Raw genomic sequence first — 22,533 nt, 5'->3', positions numbered from 1 at the left:
TACATGTATGTAAACCATACATTTAGTTAAATTGACCTGTGTCTTTGTTAATTAACTAGGTTATTGATACAGATGTATTTAATGCCGTTTATTTCGTCTGATATTTAATGTTCTGGTTTTATTTGCAGCTCAGTTGTATACATCATGTATTTACTTGTTATATCTGTTTCATTTTAGAACCAACCATTCCTACATGGAAGAATGAGCATGTGTTGATCACGAGGCAATAAATATTGACAATTGAAAAATAAAGAGACAGTTGGTTAATTCTTATTAACCCTGTGATACACTGTGATACACAAGCTATGCAAACCCCTTCATACCAGTCCCCAAAAAACCAGACACACCCACCTTAAATGACTTCAGGCCAGTGGCACTCACACCAGTCGCCATTAAGTGCCTAAACTGGTCCTCACCCACATCAACCACATGGTCCCGGACAATGTCGACCCCCTCCAGTTTGCCTACCGCCTCAGTGGATGACGCGGTAGCAATAGCTCTACACCACACTCTGCAACACCTGGATAGCCGCAGAACGTATGCCAGGATGCTTTTCCTGGACTATAGTTCTGCCTTTAATACCATCCGCCCGGGCAAACTAATCAAGAAGCTGACAGACCTCGGCGTCCCAACTCCCACCTGCATCTGGATTCTGGACTTTCTGATAGAAAGACCCCAGGTGGTGAGAATGGGAGGACGGGTGTCTACCGAGCTCACAGTCAGCACAGGATCCCCACAGGCCTGCTGCCTTAGCCCCAAACTATTCACCCTGTACACCCATGACTGCACCTCCACCCAGGACAACACCATCCTCATCAAATACGCCGATGACACCACCGTCCTGGGGCTCATCAAGGGGAGCGGGGATGAGTCGGGCTACAGGACCTTGGTGAACAACATCCTGGTCTACGGAGAGGAGAACAACCTCATCCTCAACACAAACAAGACCAAGGAAATAATACTGGACTTCAGGAAGAAGTCCCTCCCCCTCTACAGCCTCTCATCATTAAAGGGACTGAGGTGGAGAGGGCTGACGGGTACAGATTTCAAGGAATGCAGGTGACATCTGACCTGAGCTGGACTCTTCACACCACAGCCACAGTGAAAAAGGCCCAGAAAAGGCTTAATTTCATCAGGATGCTCAGGAAAGCTGGTCTGAACCGTCATCCTCTCACCCAGGCCTATAGAGGACTGATAGAGAGCATCCTCACCGCAGGCATCACTGTGTGGTATGGGAACACCACACAGGCAGAGAGGAAGGCTCTGCAAAGAGTCCTAAGGACTGCGGAGAGGATCACAGGGACACAACTTCCGTCTATGGACTCTATGTATGTGCAGCGCTGTAGTAAAAGAGCAGAGGGAATCATTGGAGACTCACTTCATCCAGCTCACTCTCTGCTCAGACACAAACACTGCACATACAACCTGAGACACAGCAGAGCAGACAGCATCGTCACCCACAGGACACGCTTCTTTAACAGCTTCTTCCCTGCCACAGTCAGACTGATGGCACAACAGAACTACTGAGAAATGCGCACTCCTTGAAAGTGTGAAAAAATGTGCAATACCACAATCAGTGCAAAACCCCCACACAACCTTCCACCAACATCTGAACATGTGCAATATCCACATATAACTGTCCCCTTCCCCCTCTTTCTTTCTTTTTACAAGCTAGGTACAGCACTAGCCTACTTACCTACTTATTATCTCTGCACTCTCCTTTCCTTTCTTATGTTTATTTTTGATAACCTGTTCCTGTACTTAATACTGTTAATACTGTAAATACTGCATACACTTTACCACTATGTACAGTGTGTCTTTTGTACAGTGTTTTTGTTTAAATATATTTTTCATTTTTCATATTTCTATTATTATTAAAACAAAAAAAATGGTTACAGATACCTAATCCATTTGAGTAAACTGAACATGGGTTTAGTTGGAATTAACCAACCCACGCACACAGACAGACACACTCGGGTAAAACTATATGAAACAAATCAGATGGCAAGTCTGTTACAGCAGGCGACACGAGCACCACAACAACAGCACAAAGAAAAATAAATGCAAGACACTAACGTGGCATAGGAATAGGATTTTTTTTTTAAAGAATATGATCTATGCAGAAAAAGCTAGCTTGCACATCTTGTTTATAATTCAGTTATAAAAAACCCAAGAGTTGGATGAAATAAATGTTGGCACTCTTGAATGTCACAAAAAGCTTTTTATTGAAAGCAATCAGAACAAAGTAAATCCACATCAAACATTGCTGGATATGTTATTTTCTTGTTTGAGAGAACCTGCTGTTAAATGTGGGATAATATACGTTGTTTGCGCTTAAAAGAAATTAAGTTTACATGTCAGAAAGCAATGTATATGTAGGAATATGACTGTGATCTATGCAGAGAAAGCACTGAGTAACTTGCACATCGTGTCTTTGATCATTGGTTATTATTCTATACATAGGATTTCCTTTTTTTTTTTGACATATTCCTTGAAGCACGCAATCCAGATTAAATATATTGAAATTAATGCTTCTTGCATAGCTGTGCCAGGAGTAAATGTGAGTACATAGCAGTCAAATGTGACTTATTGATTATTGTCTCTTTCAAAAATGATTGTTCCACCTTAAATACATTGGAATGCATACATATAAGGAATATTAATGAACATAATGCAAACAGTGTCACTAAAGGTTTCAGACTGACTAATTTTTTCAATTTCCTGCAACGTGAATTGCTATAGTCCTCAACTATGTGGCTGGAGTTTTACACCAGTGAGGTGCCCTCTTTTTTGAGGCAACACTACAGTCACACAGGGCAGTATTTTTGTGAATTAAAGCGCAGCTCCCAAAGCAAAGAGTGAGGCGAAACACAAGTGCTGCAGTTGTGGCCGAGGTCATGTATACGTGTACATATTACCTCGAAATGAACCCAAGTGCAAATACATTAAACCCAAATATGCTGGGCTGAGCAAGAATATCCAACTGTAAACATTTAAATATTGATTTAATTGGAAAGAAGCGGAGAGAAGTTATGTTGGTATGTGAAATATGCAGACTTGTATAATTTCAATACAGCCTAATATTGGAAAGCTCTACCATATTATTTACGTCATCAGTAAATCCATCGGCCAGCATTCTAACTTTCATAAACCGCAGACATTATTAGTAATATTGTAATTTTTTGTGAGTAATGTTTAGTTTAGAGTTCTATAATCATGAATTGTGTACCACTATATATCTACAAATGTAATTCTCTTGGTTTTTATAATGTTTGTTTCGGCATGTGTGTAATGTTTGAATGAAGACACACCAACTCACTATAACAAGTGATTCTAACCACAATAATGTGGCCCCAGTGCATTGCCACGGAGATTTTGAGTGTTCAAGATTCAAAAAGCAGCCTTAAAAAGCCCCGACACGGTGTAGTCCGAGGCTCTTCCATCAATGAGGCCGACTCCATCATTGTTAAAAAACCAACAGGGAATATTTTCTCCATTCTTCACATCCCTGCTGAAGTCCTTCTGCCAGTGTCTGTGGAGGAGATTATAAAAATTAAAAAAACAATGATGAGGTGAGAACATGCAAAAGGGAATGCTCTTTTGCCATGTATGCATTATGTGTGTGTGTGTGTGTTTAAAGTTGATGAGGCCTGTGCACCTGGTCACGTTGAGTATTTGTCCCTTCACATACATGGTGGCATCTGTTTTCTCCTGGACCTCACCTGGATGCAGTTGTGTCACCTCAAACTCAACCCCATGGTAGAACTGACCTGGAGGAAGATCTCTTTGGAGTTATAAAAACAACTAGGAAACAGCAAACCTAAAAGAGCTATCAATGCATCGTGACATGAGACTTTCTCGCGGTTCTCTACCTAGAAGACCATGAACAGAGGCAGACAAGTGGTGGCTGTCCAGGGTGTAGAAACCCAGGTAGTCTTGTTGTTCGTGGCGTCTCTTCCAAACCTTTGTGTGTCTGATGACCATAAATCTGACCGAGTGCCTCAGCGTCACTGTCAGGCTGCAGTCCTTCGTTAACCTGAAGTCCACACTGGAGAAAAACCAACACGCTGTGACAAATAGCTGACACCAAAGTTGTGATTGTTTTGTTTCTCTGTGATTCACAGGAGCCATGTGGAACAAAGAGAAGATATATTGTTCAATGAGATTTCAATATAATTACACCACAGATTCCAAGTAGGTTTGATAATTTACATAATGATAGATATATAGATAGATAGATAGATAGATAGATAGATAGATAGATAGATGGATAGATAGATAGATAGATAGATAGATAGACAGACAGACAGACAGACAGACAGACAGACAGACAGACAGACAGACAGACAGATAGATAGATAGACAGACAGATAGACAGATACTTTATTCATCATCAGGGGGAAATTTGTTTGAAGCAGCAGCAAGCATGTTTAATATATACAATACAATAAAATAAAATACCAGGGCAGGACATATTACATTTAAGAATTTAAATAATAAAGGAAATGAAAATGAAAAAAAAATGTATACAGTGTATATAAAGTATACACTGATTTACTGATCCTATTGTTTATTTAGATGGAGTTCTACTCATGTTTCCCTTTTTCTTGATTCACTCTTGGAGTGGTATTGTGATGTTATGAGCATTGTTTTGTGAGTGTATTGCAGGTATTTTTAGTGTGATAAACACGACCAATGAAAATTATAATTAAAATGTTGGTACATTAATTACATTAAATTGTAACCTGACGTGAACAAAATAACAGAGAATATCCATGGAATAATTGTATGAATAATTTAGTTATATTCATGTGTCGTTGTCCAATAGTATTTGCAAGGCAGAGTTACTTACTTCCTTCCTTTGATAGAGGCCGTATCAGACCATAGCAGCTTTATCTGCTTGCCCTCGTGGAAGACTAAGATGTCCCGAGTGCTCAACTCTAGCCTCAGTCCAAGTTTCTGGTGGATGATACCAAAACGACCAAAGTAGGTGTGGTTGTTACCATCCTGAACGATTTTCTTCTTGCCAATAATCTGGCCGTTCACCACAAAGCCTGATAAAAATGACAGGTTTGAGTTTTTTTCCATTCTCAACGTTTGTCACAAATAAAAAGTCTTGTTTTTAAAAAAGAAACTCAGGGCTGACCAGATTTTGGGTCTCGAACCAGGTTGAGAATGGTTCCTGGTTTGTCGTTGATGTTGAAGCATAGAGCGTCATCTCTACCTGGCAGCTCTATCATGAAGTGAGGATCTCCGTCCACTGCAAACGCATCGTTAAGATATCATGTCGGACAGAAACGTATGTAAATAACAGTCAAACTCAAAGTGTGTTTGCTACCCTCATTTCTTCAGTATGAAAGACGTATATATTACATGTGTGTTTCAGGTGTTGCATCATTGGGTCTGATATGGCTGATATGATATCATTTTGGGCAGAATAAAACATATGATTCCTGTGTTTGTTAAAAATGTAGATTTAAGTAAAGTAACATGAACAACGTACGGCTTACCATCTGATTGGCTACGGGAGCTGCCACCCCGGGAGCTGATACCCCGGGAGCTGCTACTCGGCGATTTGCTAACTGGAGAGCTGCTACCCCGCAAGATGCTAACTGGGGAGCTGCTAACCCTCTTGGAACTGCCACCAAGGGCAGAGAAACCTGTTATGAAAAATTATAAAAGCCGAGTAAAATTGTTCGGCCCAAAATGAGATTTGTAAAATGTGAATATCCTGGTGGAATCAAGGTTAAATAAGGTATTCTACATAATTAAGTTAAAAGAGAGTGTCGTACCACTTTTTCTCTCTGCTTTCTGTCGCTGGTCTGTGAAACAAGGAAACCGTTAGAAAACACACAACACAAAGTTAGTTGTCTTTGGCATGTTCTACTTATTGATTCAACACATTTCTAATTATGTAACTATATATGCTTTCCATTTAAAATAAATAATATTCTGGTTTACCTTTTAATTGAGCAGATCACTATCAATTGTTTTTTCTAATCAGCTTCTAACTTATTAAGCACGGCCCTCAGATTCTCTCACCCTCAGTCAGTTTATCAGCGATGAGAGGGCTGACTGGTCCGTCCTCAGTTTCAGGCTTGGTGACCACCATGGAGGTGAGAGGGGTGACAAAGTTGTATCTCAGGGACAAGTCCAGGGCCTTGGCTGTCGCATTGTCTTTCTCTTGCTGAGTACCAATGTCACTGGGAGATTGAAGAGGAAGATTGAGCAGATATGCAATATGTTTACACATGATGTGCAATAAAATGCACATCTGTCACAGTTCATGGGGAAGCCGGCTTCAAATCTTTGTGCAGGTACAAACAAAGATGGCCGACAACATTCAGATAAACAAACCTGTTCTCCAGTAGCTGTTGGATAGTGAGGTAGGCCCAAAGACGCTCTGAAAAATCTCCAAAGATGTACTCCTGGTCTGGGTAGATCACATCCAAGTTTACCACACTGGCCTTTCCCTGCACCTGGAAGTCCTCCTCAGGCTGAAGAAAGAGGAGAAAGATGAGAGATTTAATGGCAGGTATTGCTGACATGAGAGGAGCTTCACAGTATCATTTGATAACAAGTCTAAGAGTCAACTAAACTTTAAAAAAAAGTGTACTTAATGTGGGAATATACCCTTAGTAGGTGTAATGTTCACTATGTTCACCATCTTATTTTAGCACGTGTGTACGCTAACGTTTGCTAATTAGTCAGAAGTACAGCAGAGGTTGATAGAAACAACAATAGGTTGGCAGGTATTTGTTCATACACCAAAATAGTGGACAAATATACATTTTGACCTGATGAAAAGTTGAGGGACCAGTTGGATTCATCCTCAGTGACCATCCCTAAAAAGATGGTAGCGTAAAATAAGACCATCATGGCATAGTGATTTGATTCCTACTGAGGCCCTGAGATATAGTAATATCAATTGAACTTAAGTAAATTGTCTTAATCTACTTAAATTCAATTTGTTTACAATATCACTTTCAACATTCAATATTCAGTTACATATGAGAGGAAGTTCACATTCTTTATTCATCACCAAGACCAGATATTGTCTTACTCATGCTTTAATTGACATATTGTTGTCCTTTTCTCACCCCCTGGGCAAACACCTCCACCACGAAGTTATCCATGTCACTGTCAGTCAGCCGACCGGCCACCACGATCTCCGAGCCATTAAACAACTGGCTGTAGTGGTTTTTGGTCACGGAAACCACCGCTTGTTCAGGATAACGCAGGTCTACCTCCAAGAGAAGAGGGCTGGCCACCTCCTCATAGAAACCCTGGAACAAAGACACACTCTATATCGTGCAATATCTCTAATAAATGTCTTGTCTAAATGTCCTTATGCAAACACACACACACAATATATATATATATATATATATATATATATATATATATATATATATACACAGTATATGTTTGCTGTAAATAACCTACCTTGAGTTGAACGGCTGCATCTGAACCCTCAAAGATCCGGCGGGCTGCTCCTTTGTTTTGTCTGGACATCACATCCAGGAAGGAGTAATCCACATCATTTCCGAATCCAAGAGAGAACAGAGTCATCTTCCCCCCAATAGCAGAGCGCACATTCTCCTGAATGGTCTTCAGGTTGGACTCCCCTACATGCAGGCACACAAGTGGGTTATGTGGCTGTGTGAGCCTGCAATGAAAGCCTTGCAGTTTCAACAAGACTTAACTTACTTAACCTACTTCTAAGGTTTTTTCAAACTTTGATTTCTATTGTGTATCAAATTGCTGCATTGACAAATCTGTCAGGATTCAGCCCACTAAAGGTTCGTCTTTATTCACAGACAACTTTTAATCTCAAAAGGATCTCCATCAGGTCTTTCTTCACAAGCAAAAAGAAACTAGAATGGACCAAACCATTTTGACTTCTGACACATCTACTTCATCAAAATGTCTATGCACTGTGCACAGAACCAGCCCTTTTTCTTAAATCACAGTAAGCTACACATGTTTTAAACTGCTGTACTTAATCTACACACAGATAATTTAATATAATATACTGCATATATAATATACCAAATGAAGACATTTTACCGCTGTTTGGCATCCCATCAGTCAGTAAAATAATCATGTCCGCACGCCTCTCTAGAAGGTTCTTATCTCGTCTTTCTTTCTCCAGCATGTTTACTGCCTTCAGAACAGCGTCATTGATATTGGTGCCTGAAAGGTAATAAAACAATAAACAACAAAACAGTTCCCGCTGAGCATTAGATGAGATTTGTGCCTGAAAGGTAATAATTCATGGAGCAGATTAACAAGGACTTTTCTTGAGGTAAATTATCATAGAGGAAATAACTACAAATAAAAACAGGTCCTGCTGAGCATTAGATGAGATTGCACATACTACTCTCATTTTAGTCTACTAAATATGAAGCATAAAGAATGGAAACATGGGGAGGCCTGGCTGAATCCAAAAGTAACAAAATACAGTTATTTGCACCCCTAAAAAAACCTGATATATTGTATCTTGTTTGTTTACTCTTTACAAAAAAGTGTAAATACAGTCTTTGTGACAGCATTCTGACATCACCGAGACTATAAATCACTGTTCACCTTTACCCTGCCCATTCGACTCGGCTGGGATGAAATGAGACAGAAACAACTTTGTTGGACGAACAATAGACTGTTTTTGGATCCTGAAGGAGAGAACGGATGACTTAGCCGTGCTCTGCCACTTTCACCTGCAGAAGGCAGATCACGGAGTTCCCGGATTCTTCAAATCGACATTAGCTGTTTTCTCCGCAGCCAAACGAGAATTAGCTGTTTAACCCGCCGTTAGAGCGGTAAGGTCCCAGTTCTAGGCTTAGAGATCCTACGGATCCGAATGTACGCATCTTCCATATTGCTCCATCATCAGCAAAAAGAGATTTACCATCAAACAAGCATTATATTAAACTAGATAGGACCAATAACACTGCCCTGTGGGGTCCCATTTTCTATTCCTACAGCATCAGAAACACTCGCTTCCACTCTTACCTGTATGGAACGGGATCTCAGAAGATCTTTGATCCAATTCAACATCCTGCCCCGAACCCCTGCATCATACAATTTCACAACCAATTCCTCTTTCCACAGCATATAATTGGGCCTCTCTATATATATTAAGATACAAATCAACACCTCCTTGTTCACGAGAGCTTTTTTAATATATCTGTCTAGCACTAGGACTGCATCCATTGTTGCTCAACTTAGTCTAAACACACTCTGGTCTATGATTTTTTTTCAGAAAACTGCTGTGAGGGCAATCGGTCTGTATGATCCGTGATTATCAGCTTCTTAACCAAGTTTCAAAATCGGCACGACTGCTGCATGCTTCCACTCGCAGGCATTAACCCCATGTTCCCACACCGTATTTATCAGAATGAACACTTCCTCCAATGCAAAGTCATCCATGTGCTTAAACAGTTCATATCCCAGGCCATCATCTAATTATGACCTCCCTTGCACACACTTCAACTCTTGCATTGAAAAATATACATGTATCTCATCACTATTATCAGTGTATATTTCCAGTTTGTGTACTTCATGCTCAAGAAAATGTTCCACCCCTCTTAGCTTTCCCCTCTTCACCAACATTACTGGAACTGTGCACTCTCTGAAAAGTTCTAATAGGTGAGCCCTCTCCCGGTTACAGACAGCTTCTTTACTTCGCTTCATTAAAACAGGAATAGACGGACCTTTTTTAATCCCAACCGTTCGATGAATCATTGAAAACGTGTTGCTGTGGAGGTTAGACGGCTCCAAACCTTCAATCCCAAAAACCCTCTCAGCGGCCCGCACCATACTTCTTACCACATCCGAGTGGTTTTTCGCCTGCACATCACACAATACTTCAACAATAAAGACTAGGAAACTAAGCTTGTTCACCACTATTGATTCCTCTATGACCAAGGGCCACCAGAAGGGGACCCGCCTCCGCACAGGGTGCTTATATTGCTCTCATTGATTCCTTACAGTAATATGCCCTCCACCACAAGCACCTTTTCCTTACACTCAGAATTGTCATGCTCAACCTCTACATTTACCGCATCTTCTGATTCCTCGGCAGTCAGTTGCAATATGGCCATAACTCTGGCATTTATAAAACATTAAAGGGGGCCTCCTATGTGGGTGAACATTAAATGACAAGCAGCCTAAGAACACTCGCTCTGGGAGGGTCTCGTCCTGAAAAGTAAAGTTACCACTACAACTGATGAGTCACGCTCTGATGAATCAAGAATAACTTGTATTTGATTAGCCTCAGCAACCTTCGCACCATCTATTCCCCTGACCAGTTCTTCCATTGACATTTCAAGCAAAACAGTACAGATCATCCATTTGATAGCAGCCCTCACGTTGCTCCCTGGGATGTCAATCATTTTGTTTTCATACTTGCTGATAACCAAACCTGCTCCTGCCAGATCCCAACATAGTCCACAAAATAAATGGCATAAAAGTTGTGACCATTTGCTTTCCTCTTACTTCCTTTGTCTTTTAGTTTCCTGATGTAGGCAATGGCTTCAGTCACATATCTGTGTGTTGCTTTGGTCAGAGACTCCTTCCAGGTGGTGATTTTATCATCAAATAGGATCAGAGCAAAGTGGTCCTCTTCGTGGAGGTCATTCAGAATGGCCACCAGCGCATAGCGGGTCTGCAAAGGTTCCCAAATCCACACATGAAGATGTGCATACATTAATGTAAACATTATGGGGCTCAGCTCCACAAATCATTTTTACCTGTGCAATCTTACTTCCACTCATTGATCCGCTCCTGTCAATCACAAACACCACATTCTTTGGGACTCTGGGCAGGTCAGGAGGAGCGAAGAAGTGCACAAAGTATCCGTTCACAATCTGAAGGGAGATACAGAATATGAAGACTAATATGGAAATATAACACAAAGACGCAGCTATACTCGCCTTTAAACGGCTAAAACTAGTAAGACCTGAAGTTCCCCGAGTCCCTCTTTTTGTTTCACATCGTACTTGATGATGAAATCTCCATCAATTATCGTTCCTTCACATCCTGGACATTTCCTCTGCTGCTCCAGCGTTGGTGAGAAAGAGATGTGTGCCTGAGAGGCAAGGAGATTAATTTCAGTCAACATCATAGGACGCATCATTGATGCTAACAAAACCATCATAAAGTTCTTATAAGTCTATTTATAACTCTATAAACAGCAGGATATAAATCTTTTTAACTCTTTACCTTGTTGTCTGAGATGGTTTTATCCACCAGGGGGAGCAGCTCATTGGAGAGGAAGGTTGCAGTGGCCTCAACAAAAGCAATGCCTTGAGCCTCATAGATGTTTGCCACAATCTGTATCCATACACACACACACACACACACACACACACCCACACACACACGCACACACACACACACACACACAGCACAGCACAGCACAGTTATCACTTATCACTGTGGCAGATCAAGTGTGGAGTTATTGTCATATAAAGTCTCATTAATGACACATGTTCCTCCTCACACTATGCATTCCTAACACCGGACACACATGAATAGTTTGTCATTATGAATAAAACTAAATTAGGAAAGTTTTTCCCACCTGAAACTCCTGCACTGGTTGTTTGGGTTTAACTCGAGTCAGGATCTCATACTGGCCCAGTTTCCTCTGAAGGAGCTCCTCGTAGGTCAGAATGAAAGTCACGTTGCTTTTGGCTGCAATGTTGACAGACACTGAAAACGTCTCCATCTTCCTTCCAGAAACTCTGCAATGATGTTCATGTGTTACTTTAATGTGCTGGTCACACCACCACCAACAGCCCTCTGGAACATCTTCCAGTCCGACTCACTTGACCAGTCCAGCAGTCTGTCCAGAGGAAACAGCCTTCTCATACTGTTTCTTGGCTTTCTCTTTCTCCTTCACCTCCCCAACATAAACCTCACCATCAATTTGCCTGTGAGGAACAAAGACACATGTAAAAAGATAAAGACAGACAGGATCTAACTGTCAAAAGTACTATATTCTGACTGACATGCTGAAGTTGACGATCAAGGCCGTCTTGGGCAGCTCCACGTCGAAGAAGATTTCCTGGGAGGAGTTTGCCTTGTTCAGAGCCCTGGAGGTCATGACGGTGTGGGCGAATCGAGACATCACTGTGCAGTCCACTTTCACGCTGTACACCTCCACCATCTGAGAGGATGGACAGTGTCACATTCTGCCTTGTTCACTGTCATTCTTTACCTGTTGCTCTCTCATCTGTACTACAGGTACCACATTCCTGTGACGCCCAGACCTTCTGGGTAGTTTTTTGTTGTCACTGTCTGTTTCTGTTCTTTTTTCTGTCACTCACCTTGTCTCTCGTTTCAGACTCCTCCCTCCCTGTGTGTCGCCCTCCTGTGTGATTGCAAGCCCCGCCCTCATTGTTTACATCTGTGTCTCGTTCCCCTGTGTATTTAGACTGTGTCTACTCCTTGTTCAGTGCCAGTTTGTCTCTTAATGTCCATGAGCTTACCAGGGATTTACCCCCTGTGTGCCTTCCCGTGCTTTGATCTGTTTCTGTCCACCCGTGACTCTTTGCCTGCCGATTCGGATACCTCTGCCTGCCTCTCTGATTACCCGTGTACCGAACCCTGCCTGAAGTAAAGACTTTGTCTTTTAACCTGACTACCTCGTCTCGAGTCTACCTTTGAGTCCTGCCCCCATGGCTCCCAGCCTTCCTAACAGTACAAACTGGCCAAACATGGACTCAGCGGACTCTGGTTTCCTCCGTCAAGCTCTCGCCTCGCAAGGCGTTCTCGTGGGCCATCACAAGCAACTCCTCCAGGACATGATGGAGTCTATCCGATCCCTTTCTGCGAACGTGAACCAGATTGGGCAGCAGCTCCGTCAGGTTTCCTCACAGCTGCCCTCTTCAGTCCAAGAAGCCCCTGTTCCTCTACCTCCTACCCAGTCCACCTTTGGCTCCCGGTAGCCACACGTTCCTGCGCCAGAGCGCTATGCTCGAGATCTGGGAACATGTAGGTTGTTTCTTATACAATGCTCCTTCATTTTTGACCAGCAGCCCTCTAGGTATGTGACTGAGCTAGGATTGCCTTTTATTATGGGGTAATTTACTGGGAGAGCGCTAGCCTGGGATACCAGCGTATTGGACAGTCAGTCTTCCGCAAACTTCTCTGAGATGCGTAGGGTTTTCGATCACCCTGTTGGCAGTAAAGACGTTGCCTCATGTCTACTTTCCCTACGGCAGGGATCCTGTAGCGTAGCTGAGTTTTCCATAGACTTCAGAACTATAGCGCAGGGGTCAGGGTGGTCTGATGTATCTCTCCAGGGTTTTTTTCCCAGTGAGGGAAGAACTAGGGCTGAGGGATGACTCTGAGAATCTCGATCCTTAATCGCCCTTGCTGTAAGGTTAGAGACCCGTGTCGGGGAGTTTAGGAGAGAGAGAGACCTAGCCGCCCCTTTAGCTTGCTCAGGCCCCCTTTTGTCATTTGGGAGAGGCGGTCCAAGTCTCGACCGGAACTACCGTCCCAGCCCGTAGGCTCTATGCTGCTCATGGCAACTCCGCACCCCACCTCCCAGTTGAGGAACCCATGTAGCTTGGGAGGACCAAGTTGACTCCCGAGGAGAGTCTGCGTCGCCTACGGGAGGGCAACTGCATCTACTGCGGCTAGATGGGCCACGTTGTTTCCTCTTGTCCAGTAAAAGACCAGGCTCGCCAGTAAAGAGGACGTCACTGGTGAGCCATACAACACTGTCCGTAAGTCCCTCTTGTGTACTTCCCAGAGTTTCTATCACTTCTCCGACCGCCACTCTGTCAGATGGTGTTAGTGGATTCCAGTTCGGACGGCAACCTGATGGAAAGAGGTTTGGCTCAAAGACTGGGGTTCGAGAGCCGCCCGCTCTCCAAACCTCTGGAACTCTTGATGGGCGCCTACTCTGGCGGGTAACTCACCACACATCCCCTGTACAGTTAACCTTCCCTCACCACCACACAGACTGTTTTAACCTGTTCCAGTCCCCGCAACACCCCCTTATTCCGATTCGGTTACCTCTGCCTGCCTCTCTGATTAACCATGTACCGAACCCTGCCCGAAGTAAAGACTTTGTTTTTTAACCTGACTACCTTGTCTCGAGTCTACCTTTAGTCCTGCCCCTGTGACTCCCAGCTTTCCTAACATTTCCTACCAGTCAGTCACCGGACCTTTCCACCTTCCATTCTCACACTAGAAGATCATTGAAGTCACAATGTTGCTTTCCATCCAAACATGTAGCAGTCTGTCTACTTCATTTTGGTTTCCAGGACCCTCCTTTGATTCTGTCACGACTTGCCCTCGCGCCAGTCGGCCTTTGTATGTTCCTGTCTGACTGGTCTGCCTACTTTCTCCTCCTCTTGTTGATAGAATTCACCGTAAGTGCCACGGAAAAAGGAAAACTTGGCATGTTTTTTTGAATAAAATGCTTTCTAAAAGGTGTAATGAATAATAAATCGTACCCACAAAAAAAATCTAAAACATCATATTATAGCAAGACCAGTGGCCAAGAGAACAGGCAGCTTATTGTTGTGTCTCTACTGAATTGTGGATCAGAGGTCATGAGAAATGTCCCAGAAATATTCATGCCACAAACCCCCAGAGAGGTCACTGATGTAAACACAATACATGTTGAACCTTTTAGAGAAATGAATAAAGCACAGATGGACAGATCCTTTCCAGCATGTGTATTAACTACAGCAAATCAAAAAGAATAGAGAAGTACATGGCAATGGACACTGCTGGGGCAAAAGCAGAACAAGAGACATCTGGAGCCAATGAGGTTCAGAGAGAATGTGGACTTCATTTAGCAAACAGCAACAATACTACAACTATGAGATAGAAGCCACCAGTCATCATGGCCATGGCCTTGTGTCTATTGAATTATAATATCCAGGTTTCACAATTCACTTTGATACATTTACAAGAGCGATTGTGCCTTTGTTTTGACTTTATAATTGTATTTGAGTATCAAAATTGTTTCCTTACATTTACAGAGCTTGTGCTTCTTTTCTGTGGAAGAAAAAAAAGACAAGGATATGCCGTTTATTTTCAGCAGGAAAAAAGGAACATCAGCTTAGGACTTAATTCTGCATACCGTTATTGACCTGGGGCCCAAAGCTTCTTTGGTTTCCTGGAACACAACATATGACTGCATGGTTATTAAGGAAAAGCAGGATTGGAGAGAGATGTGCACCAAATTAATAACCATTTGTCATCACTACACATGTTTCCCTGAATGTTCCCTGTTAGTTAGGCATGATAGACACAGATTTTCCAACAATTTTGTACAACCACTGCATCAATAGTCCCTTTCTGAGGCGTCCATGCTTTTGATATGATCCTTAAAGACTTCTTTCAGAGCAATTTTTGCGAGTACATTGCGTAAGCAAGGTGCGGCACATAATCAGACAAATAAATGTAGACGGGTATGGGAAAAGAGTTTTGGATGTGCTAAAGGTCACACAGTAATCAGGCTGGCAGGAATAAACAGATGTTACTTGGCAGGCCGGTCGCAACATGAACAAACAGGTGGACTGTTTTCTATATAAACTGTGGACGCATGTATGCTGTGATGAACAAGGCCACTAGGTGGCGCTGAACAACGTGAGCATGTCACATTAAAGAGTTAATCATGGATCAAGAGTAGTATTAGGCTCGTTCGAGATGGGCCAGTTCTGCGCAGAATCGATCGCGGTGATCGGCGCGCAATGCATGCCGGTTAGATTTGTGTCCGACTCGCTCCCGACTTGCTCTGACGTCATGCACATGTGGTCAACGATACTCACACGAGAGCAAGGCGTCGCAGGAGCTCTCCATCGACTGCGTGGCCCAGTGCATGATGGGAAACGCCTGGCTGTCGCCACATCAGGGAGCTGATTGGCTCTTAGATCTGACAGCAAACACCACGTGTTGTAGAAAATCCTTATTTTATGTGTAGTTGTAATAATTAACATTCGATTGTTCGCCATTTGTCTCATGTAGTGCAAAGATGTGGGTGTTAATAATAATAATAATAATAATAATAATGTATAAGGTTATGTATTTAGCATCTGTAAATAAATAATGTATAGAGAAATGACAACTATCTTCACATATGTTTTTATATAAATGTGTAAATAAATATGACATCCAACATCTACAATATAGCCAATCTTTTGTCCTCAATTCCAACAATAACATAGTTAAATAAATAAAAAGATATCAAAATGTAGACCACTATGATAAGTAGATTTATTTTATTTTGGAAAATCCCATTTGTGTGACCTCAACAGATTGAAAATGCATTATGTCCATTTGTGAGATTGCATAATAGATATCCCAAACCTTATTTAATATGCCTGTTAAGATGATTAGTTCTGTTAAATATATTTGTTGGAATGCTGTGAAGTGAACTTAATCTCCAGACACATTTCAACTTTTAAATGTTGACACAATCTTCAACTATTACTGTATGATTCAGCTTTTTGATACTACTACTTCTTGGAACCACTGATACTTCTACTACAACCACTACTAAAACTCCAGCTGCTGAAAACTACTACTCATGTTAGTACTACGACATAAATAGAGGGATCTCTTCTGCCTCAATTTCATCAAGAATGCAAACGCTATTTCTTCCGCCATAGTTATCAAAATTAGGTTTGTAAACTAGTACTACACTAGTTCCAAGTGCATCACAGGATCTTTGTCTAAACTTTTATGTTTAAAAACGAGACGAGAATTTTTTTCACCAACTTAATGAAGAAAACTCGATTTGCACTTCTCTCAGACTCATAAGAGGCCACAGTGCATCTGACATCACTGATGAACCTGGTTATTATCACGGATAACATGTTTATTATTTCCCTTCCTTCTTCTTCTTCTTCTCCAGAGCAGCATGCGCATGCGCACAGTGGGGAGAAACGGTAATGCAAACAAAATGAGAAAAAAAATAGTATTGAAATGCCAATTTCAAGACAAAAACAAATAAACACGCTCTCAATTTTCTATTTTAAAGCCTACAAACCACGAAGAAAACCGAAAGACTCGTTTTCTTTTTCCTTTCCTGATTGAATTAAATAGCCTCATTTAATCTACTTAAACAGTCTTTTTTTTTCCACGGGAAAACACGTCCTGCTGCCAGACACGCATCAGCTCGTCAATTGCGTGCGTCGGGATCTTGATCAACTCTTACAACTGAAAGTTACAGGGTCTTATAAACAGTGAATGCACTGCTCTCTGCATTGCCATATAGAATATAACAGAAACGTCATGTGTTTACATGTAAAAGCTGCAAATGCAAATACCTCCGTCAGAGCGTTTCTGCGAGAAACGACCAGAGCTCCACGCGCCTGAGCTGGAAGCGCGAGGCACACACACATCCACAGCAGCATGACTCTCCACGGCGCGGGCATGGCTGGGCAACAGTGTCGCCTCTTCCCCGGGAAGGCTGAAAACCAGCATGAAGGGAATTCGTGGCATGTGGGGATCAAGTCTTCGCTCTTCCCGTAAGAGTTTTACTCCACCCACACCAGACCCACTATAGGGGCCCATCTTGTGGTGGTGTGAGTCCGTGTTTAAAGGGGAGGTCAGTAACGGGAAGATGTTCCTGTTATATGCATTAAGGTCACATACATATTTTGGTTTTGTCTTTCATGTATATTTATCCCTTCTCCCAAAAGCTGATATACATACGTTGGATTATAGCCAAGGGCGTAGGTTTGGTCCCAGAATTGGTAGGGAACACGACAACTCAACAGTCCCTCCTTTTATACTATTCCATAGTATAAACAACTTTGTAATGGATTTTATTTCACCGCACTGCAAACATCACTGTAATACAATCTTTATTATCAATACCTGTGGAAGAAAAAACAATATCACTCCCTCCTTTTGACCCTGCTCTGCAAAGCCTTTCTCTGCACTCTCATCACCTCCATGGTCTCCTCCTCTGCATTCCTCCAATCCTCGATTTCCTCGGGTAAAAGGAAAAACAGCAGGTTCAAACACTATATTTATTTTATTATCATCATACTTCTGTGTTTTGTTATAATTTGAATCAATGTGTTAAAGGTGCACGATACTCCTCTGTGGGCATCTCATCTGTTGGTGAGGTCCAACACAGCAGGCAGTCAGGTACACGATGAAGGTCGACGATGGAGAGACAAGTGTAGCTGTGGAAGAGAATTAAAACACACAGAGCGGCTTTCTGCGCTGGCTCTAACTAAAGTTGGATATCTGAAATATATTTGGAAATAATTTTTCATATTTCCCAAACCAATTCTCCAACATGTCTGAGAAGTAGTCATTCTATTTCTTTTAATCTTCTCAAAATATATTTCTTAAGGAACTAAATTATCCAGGTTCAGACTAGCGATCTCAAACAAAATTATCAAGGATCAGACTAGCAATCTTGAACTCCGTGTGAGGAACAGCTTCTCACCCGTGGTAGGAATCAGCTATTAAATGCGCTTCTGTTGTCCAACGGAGTCTTAATTACTCGTCCAATCCCATCTATCTTAAATTATTTATCTCTTAATTTATTTATCTCTGCGGATTATATTAAATGTAATTGATCCACTCTACGTTCTTTTAACTATTTCAAATCCTACTAGGATCTGATTGCGAGCTATTCATCCGGCTCTCCTCTCTTGCTCGAACACCTACTGAAAAAGAACATGAAATCTCTAATTTCTTCTCAAAAATATTTGCACCTAGATAGAAATGTGTGAAAGTGTTTGGTTGCAAAATGTGTGCCGTGGTCAGACCCTATTCTCCTTGGAACTTCATATCTCGGGATGAGTTCCTTCTTCGGCCATTTTAAGACTGTCTTTGAGTCTTCTTTCTTGCAGGGGATCGCTTCCACCCATCGGGTGTATCTGTCGATCATCACGAGTAGGTATCTGAATCCTCTCTTCCTGTTTTCTGCACCCATATTGGTGTAGTCGATGCATATTTCTTTGAATGGAGCATCTGGCACTGGAAACTCTCCTTGGGGACATCTGTATGGTCTCTTCATACTGAAGTCGTTGCAGGTGGGACATTCATGGTGGTAGAGTTTCACCATCTCAGTCATATAGGGATGCCAACAGAGGATGGAGACTTCCTCCTCTGTTCTTTTTGGATTCATGTGAGAGGGACCATGTGCCTGTCTGATGAGTCCTTGACACATCCTTGCAGGTGCCACTATGCGTCCATCATGTGATCCCCAGAGTCCTTTCTTTTGGACGGCTCCATTGTGTGCCCAGTGATTCTGCTCTGCTCTGCTTCTTTCTGCATGAGCTTGATGTCTTCTATTCCGAGTTTTGGGAGTTCCAGTGCGGCTATGTCGGTCATTTGTTTCACATGCCTTCTTTGCTGCGAGGTCAGTGGCTTCGTTGCCTTTTGCAACTTTTGTCTTTGTGGTCTGGTGTCCTTTACACTTCATCACTGCTACGTGTCGTGGTAGCAGGATGGCTCTCAGTAATTGCTTGACTTTTGTGCTTTACTGGTGTGTTTGCTGTAGTCAAGAATCCTCTTCTCAACCACTGGGGGCCGTCGTCATGTACGGCTCCATGTGCATAGGCTGAATCGGTGTAGCTGTTGACCGATTTCCCTTCTGGTTATTCGAGTGCTTTTGTCAATGCCACTACTTCTCCTAGCTGTGCAGATGCTGGCTGTGTGATGATTTCCGCAGAAATGGTTTAATGTCTTTTCTCTTGTTGCTGCACGACTGAGTATACGGCAATATTTCCATCTTCACATTAAGTCCATCGGCCATGTCGTTTGGCTCGTATGAGACTGTGATGTAACTGTTGTAAGACTTTTGAAATCTTATCTTACTGCTGTCATCGAGAATGCACTTGAGGTCAACTAGGCAAGAACTCCATGTTCTGTGTTGACCTTGAGCTCGTGACACATCACAACATGAGCAGTTTTCTCAATTGCTCTTTTCAGGACTGCCAAGTGTCTTGTGCAACCTGTTTTGACCTTTTCGATGTGGTCTAACTTCGAGCTGTAACAAAACAGCGGACACCATCCCGCTTGATTCAGAAACATCAAGGTGGAAGGGCCTGTTGTATTCAGGTGTAGACAGCTTTGAGGCTTGGCCAACTTCTTGTTTGGTCTTTGCGAATGCCTCTTCTGCATTATTTGTCCATGTGAGCAGGGCTTTCATGTTTCGGCTTCCTGCTTCAGTTAGCATGTCTCTGAGTGGCTGTGTGAGAGACGTGAAGTCAGGAACGTAGTGTCGACTGTAGCCTGTTAGGCCCAGGAATGACAGCATCTCTTGTACTGTCTTTGGTTTAGCTGCACTCAAAATGTCCGACCTCTGTCCCGCAGACAGAGCGCACAAGTCTCCTGAGATCAGTTGTCCCAGGAATGACACTGCATTTTTGCAATCTGAGTCTTTGAGCGCTTCACCTCATAACCTGCTTTGGATAACAGCGTTAGAAGGTCTTCCGTCACTCTAAGACAAATTGCTGCAGTTGGTGCAGCTAACAGCAGATCATCCACGTACTGTACAAGTTCTGTGTCTTCCGGTAATATGAAGTCTTTGAGGTCTTGCTTCAGGGCTGCATTAAACAAACCCGGGCTATCTCTGTAGCCTTCTGGCATTACGGGTTTGGCACTTGAATGTTCTGTGCAATTGTGGCTTGGTTGATGGTTCTTAGGTTATGAACCATTCTCCAGCCTCTGTTACCAGATTTTGGGACTGGTAATATCTGTGTATTCCAGTTGGACTCTGCGTCGATGAGTATGCCTGCTTCATACAATCCTTGAATTGTCTCTCGAATGCCATCTCTTTGTTCTTGTTGCAGCGGATATTGATAACGCCAGACAGTGTCTTGATCTGGTTTCAAAGTCATTAACACGTTATGTTGAGTGGTGTGGCCGATATCATAGTCTCTTCTTGACCATATTTGTGGTGGCACTTCTTCCAACATTTCATCAGTGGAGGGATGATTTGAGTGTTCCCTTCCATGATTTCTGTCAAGTTGTTGGAGTTGTCCCTTGGAATACGAGTGTTGATGTATTTTCCAATAGTCACCATCGGGGGTGTGGGACAGATATGGGGATTTGGTAGGAATCCACCTTTCTTTTGAGACTTTCTCCATCATGGGGCCAATATGTCTTACTTCATGACCTGCTCTGATCAGTAGTGTGATGTGAGGGGCAGAGTCAGGTCGCAGTGCATACCAGTCTCGTTGGCCTGCAGACAGTAAACATTCAGCTGCAACTCCTTATCTTCCTACAATTATGGCTCCTGTTCTGATGACTTCAGTTTCACCCTCCTTTTCTTCTTAGGCGGCGGCGTAGTTGTAGGTGCAACGGTAGGGATCTTCTGGCATGACATATGGATGTTGTGTCATAATCCATGGCTTAAAGTCCTTGATTAGACTAGGGGATTCTGGGATTTCTGGTTGCAGTTTAGACCAGTATAGTATTGTTTTTTGTGGTGTTCCTGAGTATCCCACTACTGACAGTGTTTGAGTGGAGAGTGGTGGTACTGCATGATGCAATTTGGCAATGCATGACACTGAGGCACCAGTATCCACCATCAAATCTTTCTCCTCCTGGCACAGGTGTTGACAGGTTCTCGCCCAATTGGAACTATTATTCACTGCGCCGGGCCCTCTGGGCCTCTTCATAGAAGATCCACATAATCTTCATCCTGCACTATTCTTGCAGGCATCTGGTTCTGGTTTGGAATGTGTCGTCCAAATCCTCCTCTTTGTGGGCTTCCTCTGCCTCTAGCTGCATCAGGGCGACTGTAACATTCATCAGCCCTGTGCCCAAGTCTGTCACAGATGCGACAAGGTTCTCGCCACCTGTCTCTTCTGGATCCTCTGGACTTGTCTCTGTCTTCTCTCCTCTTCTTTATATTGGTCCAGGGCTTTGCCCATTGCTTCCTGGATCTGGACGACGAGGTTGCTAACAGCAGCCATTTGCTTTTGCACTTGTGGGCCGTGCTTAGCAGCCTCTGTGTCCTCTTTTGCTATCTGTAGCTTCAGGAGTGTCATTGACAGCTTATCTTTGGTTGCCTTTTCTTCATTATCCTCGTGGTGCTGAGTGATGTGGTGTGTGATTATATGGCTTGTATTGAGTTGTGCCATTGCTCAATGTCATGATGGGTGCCTGAATCTGGCATTTTCCACTTCACAGTACACTGGGCTTGTTGCTGCCACTGACATCTGACTGTGTCGTGGTGGAGGCTTGTAGCTTATGCCTTCCTTTGCTCTCCTCGGGAGGTGTTGTCGTGATCCCTGGAGGCCTTCTCCTCCTCTGCTGTCTTGGAGGCTGTCTCCTCCTCTGCGCCAGTTGCAAGGCACAGTTAATTGACCGGAAAGTCAAGCAGGGCTCCTCTTCTTGTGAGATGGGAGTGGAGGGGGCTGGGGCCTTGATTTGGCTCCTCTTCTCGCTGAGGTGTCGCGGTTGGTCACGCGATTAGAATGGAGGCTCAGAGCTGGAGGTGGGGGCTCTGAGCTGGAGGTGGGGTGCAACCAGGGCGCAGTCCATATGCGTCCATCGCCTGTTGTTCGGTTAGGGATGGCGTTAATGAGC

At 43.0% G+C, this 22,533-nt stretch overlaps 1 protein-coding gene across 2 annotated transcripts; it reads right to left on the bottom strand.

Annotated features, from left to right (window-relative positions):
• Nucleotides 1–2,481: 2,481 nt before the first annotated feature.
• LOC117731398 (inter-alpha-trypsin inhibitor heavy chain H3-like) lies at nucleotides 2,482–17,448 on the bottom strand. Of its 2 annotated transcripts, XM_034533738.1 has the most exons (22): nucleotides 17,298–17,448; nucleotides 15,107–15,142; nucleotides 14,998–15,021; nucleotides 12,012–12,169; nucleotides 11,829–11,933; nucleotides 11,582–11,744; nucleotides 11,224–11,334; nucleotides 10,961–11,089; nucleotides 10,752–10,868; nucleotides 10,498–10,666; nucleotides 8,071–8,196; nucleotides 7,447–7,628; nucleotides 7,101–7,286; nucleotides 6,358–6,497; nucleotides 6,043–6,203; nucleotides 5,793–5,822; nucleotides 5,511–5,660; nucleotides 5,147–5,260; nucleotides 4,853–5,054; nucleotides 3,873–4,048; nucleotides 3,659–3,770; nucleotides 2,482–3,532 (listed from the first exon to the last, which is right to left on the bottom strand). In XM_034533738.1, exons 1-22 carry the CDS (start codon nucleotides 17,403–17,405, stop codon nucleotides 3,391–3,393), a joined length of 2,841 nt encoding a protein of 946 aa, XP_034389629.1. In that variant the 5' UTR covers nucleotides 17,406–17,448; the 3' UTR covers nucleotides 2,482–3,390. The 2 variants fall into 2 exon arrangements, with proteins under 2 accessions (XP_034389629.1, XP_034389630.1); XM_034533739.1 differs by lacking the exon at nucleotides 14,998–15,021.
• Between the last annotated feature and the right edge of the window lie 5,085 nt (nucleotides 17,449–22,533).

The sequence above is a fragment of the Cyclopterus lumpus genome, chromosome 5 (genome assembly GCF_009769545.1).
Source record: "Cyclopterus lumpus isolate fCycLum1 chromosome 5, fCycLum1.pri, whole genome shotgun sequence".
NCBI classification, from domain to species: Eukaryota; Metazoa; Chordata; class Actinopteri; order Perciformes; family Cyclopteridae; genus Cyclopterus; species Cyclopterus lumpus.
This window is presented reverse-complemented; position numbering and strand designations above follow the sequence as displayed.

Bases quoted from the DNA above. Each gene is read 5' to 3' on its own strand.
- LOC117731398 (XM_034533738.1), bottom strand. From the start codon at position 17,405: ATGCCCGCGCCGTGGAGAGTCATGCTGCTGTGGATGTGTGTGTGCCTC. The intron at 6,204-6,357 runs GTTTGTTTATCT...TCAATCTCCCAG, and splicing joins CAACAGCTACTGGAGAACAG to TGACATTGGTACTCAGCAAG. The intron at 4,049-4,852 runs GTAAGTAACTCT...GTTTTTCTCCAG, and splicing joins GCCTCTATCAAAGGAAGGAA to TGTGGACTTCAGGTTAACGA.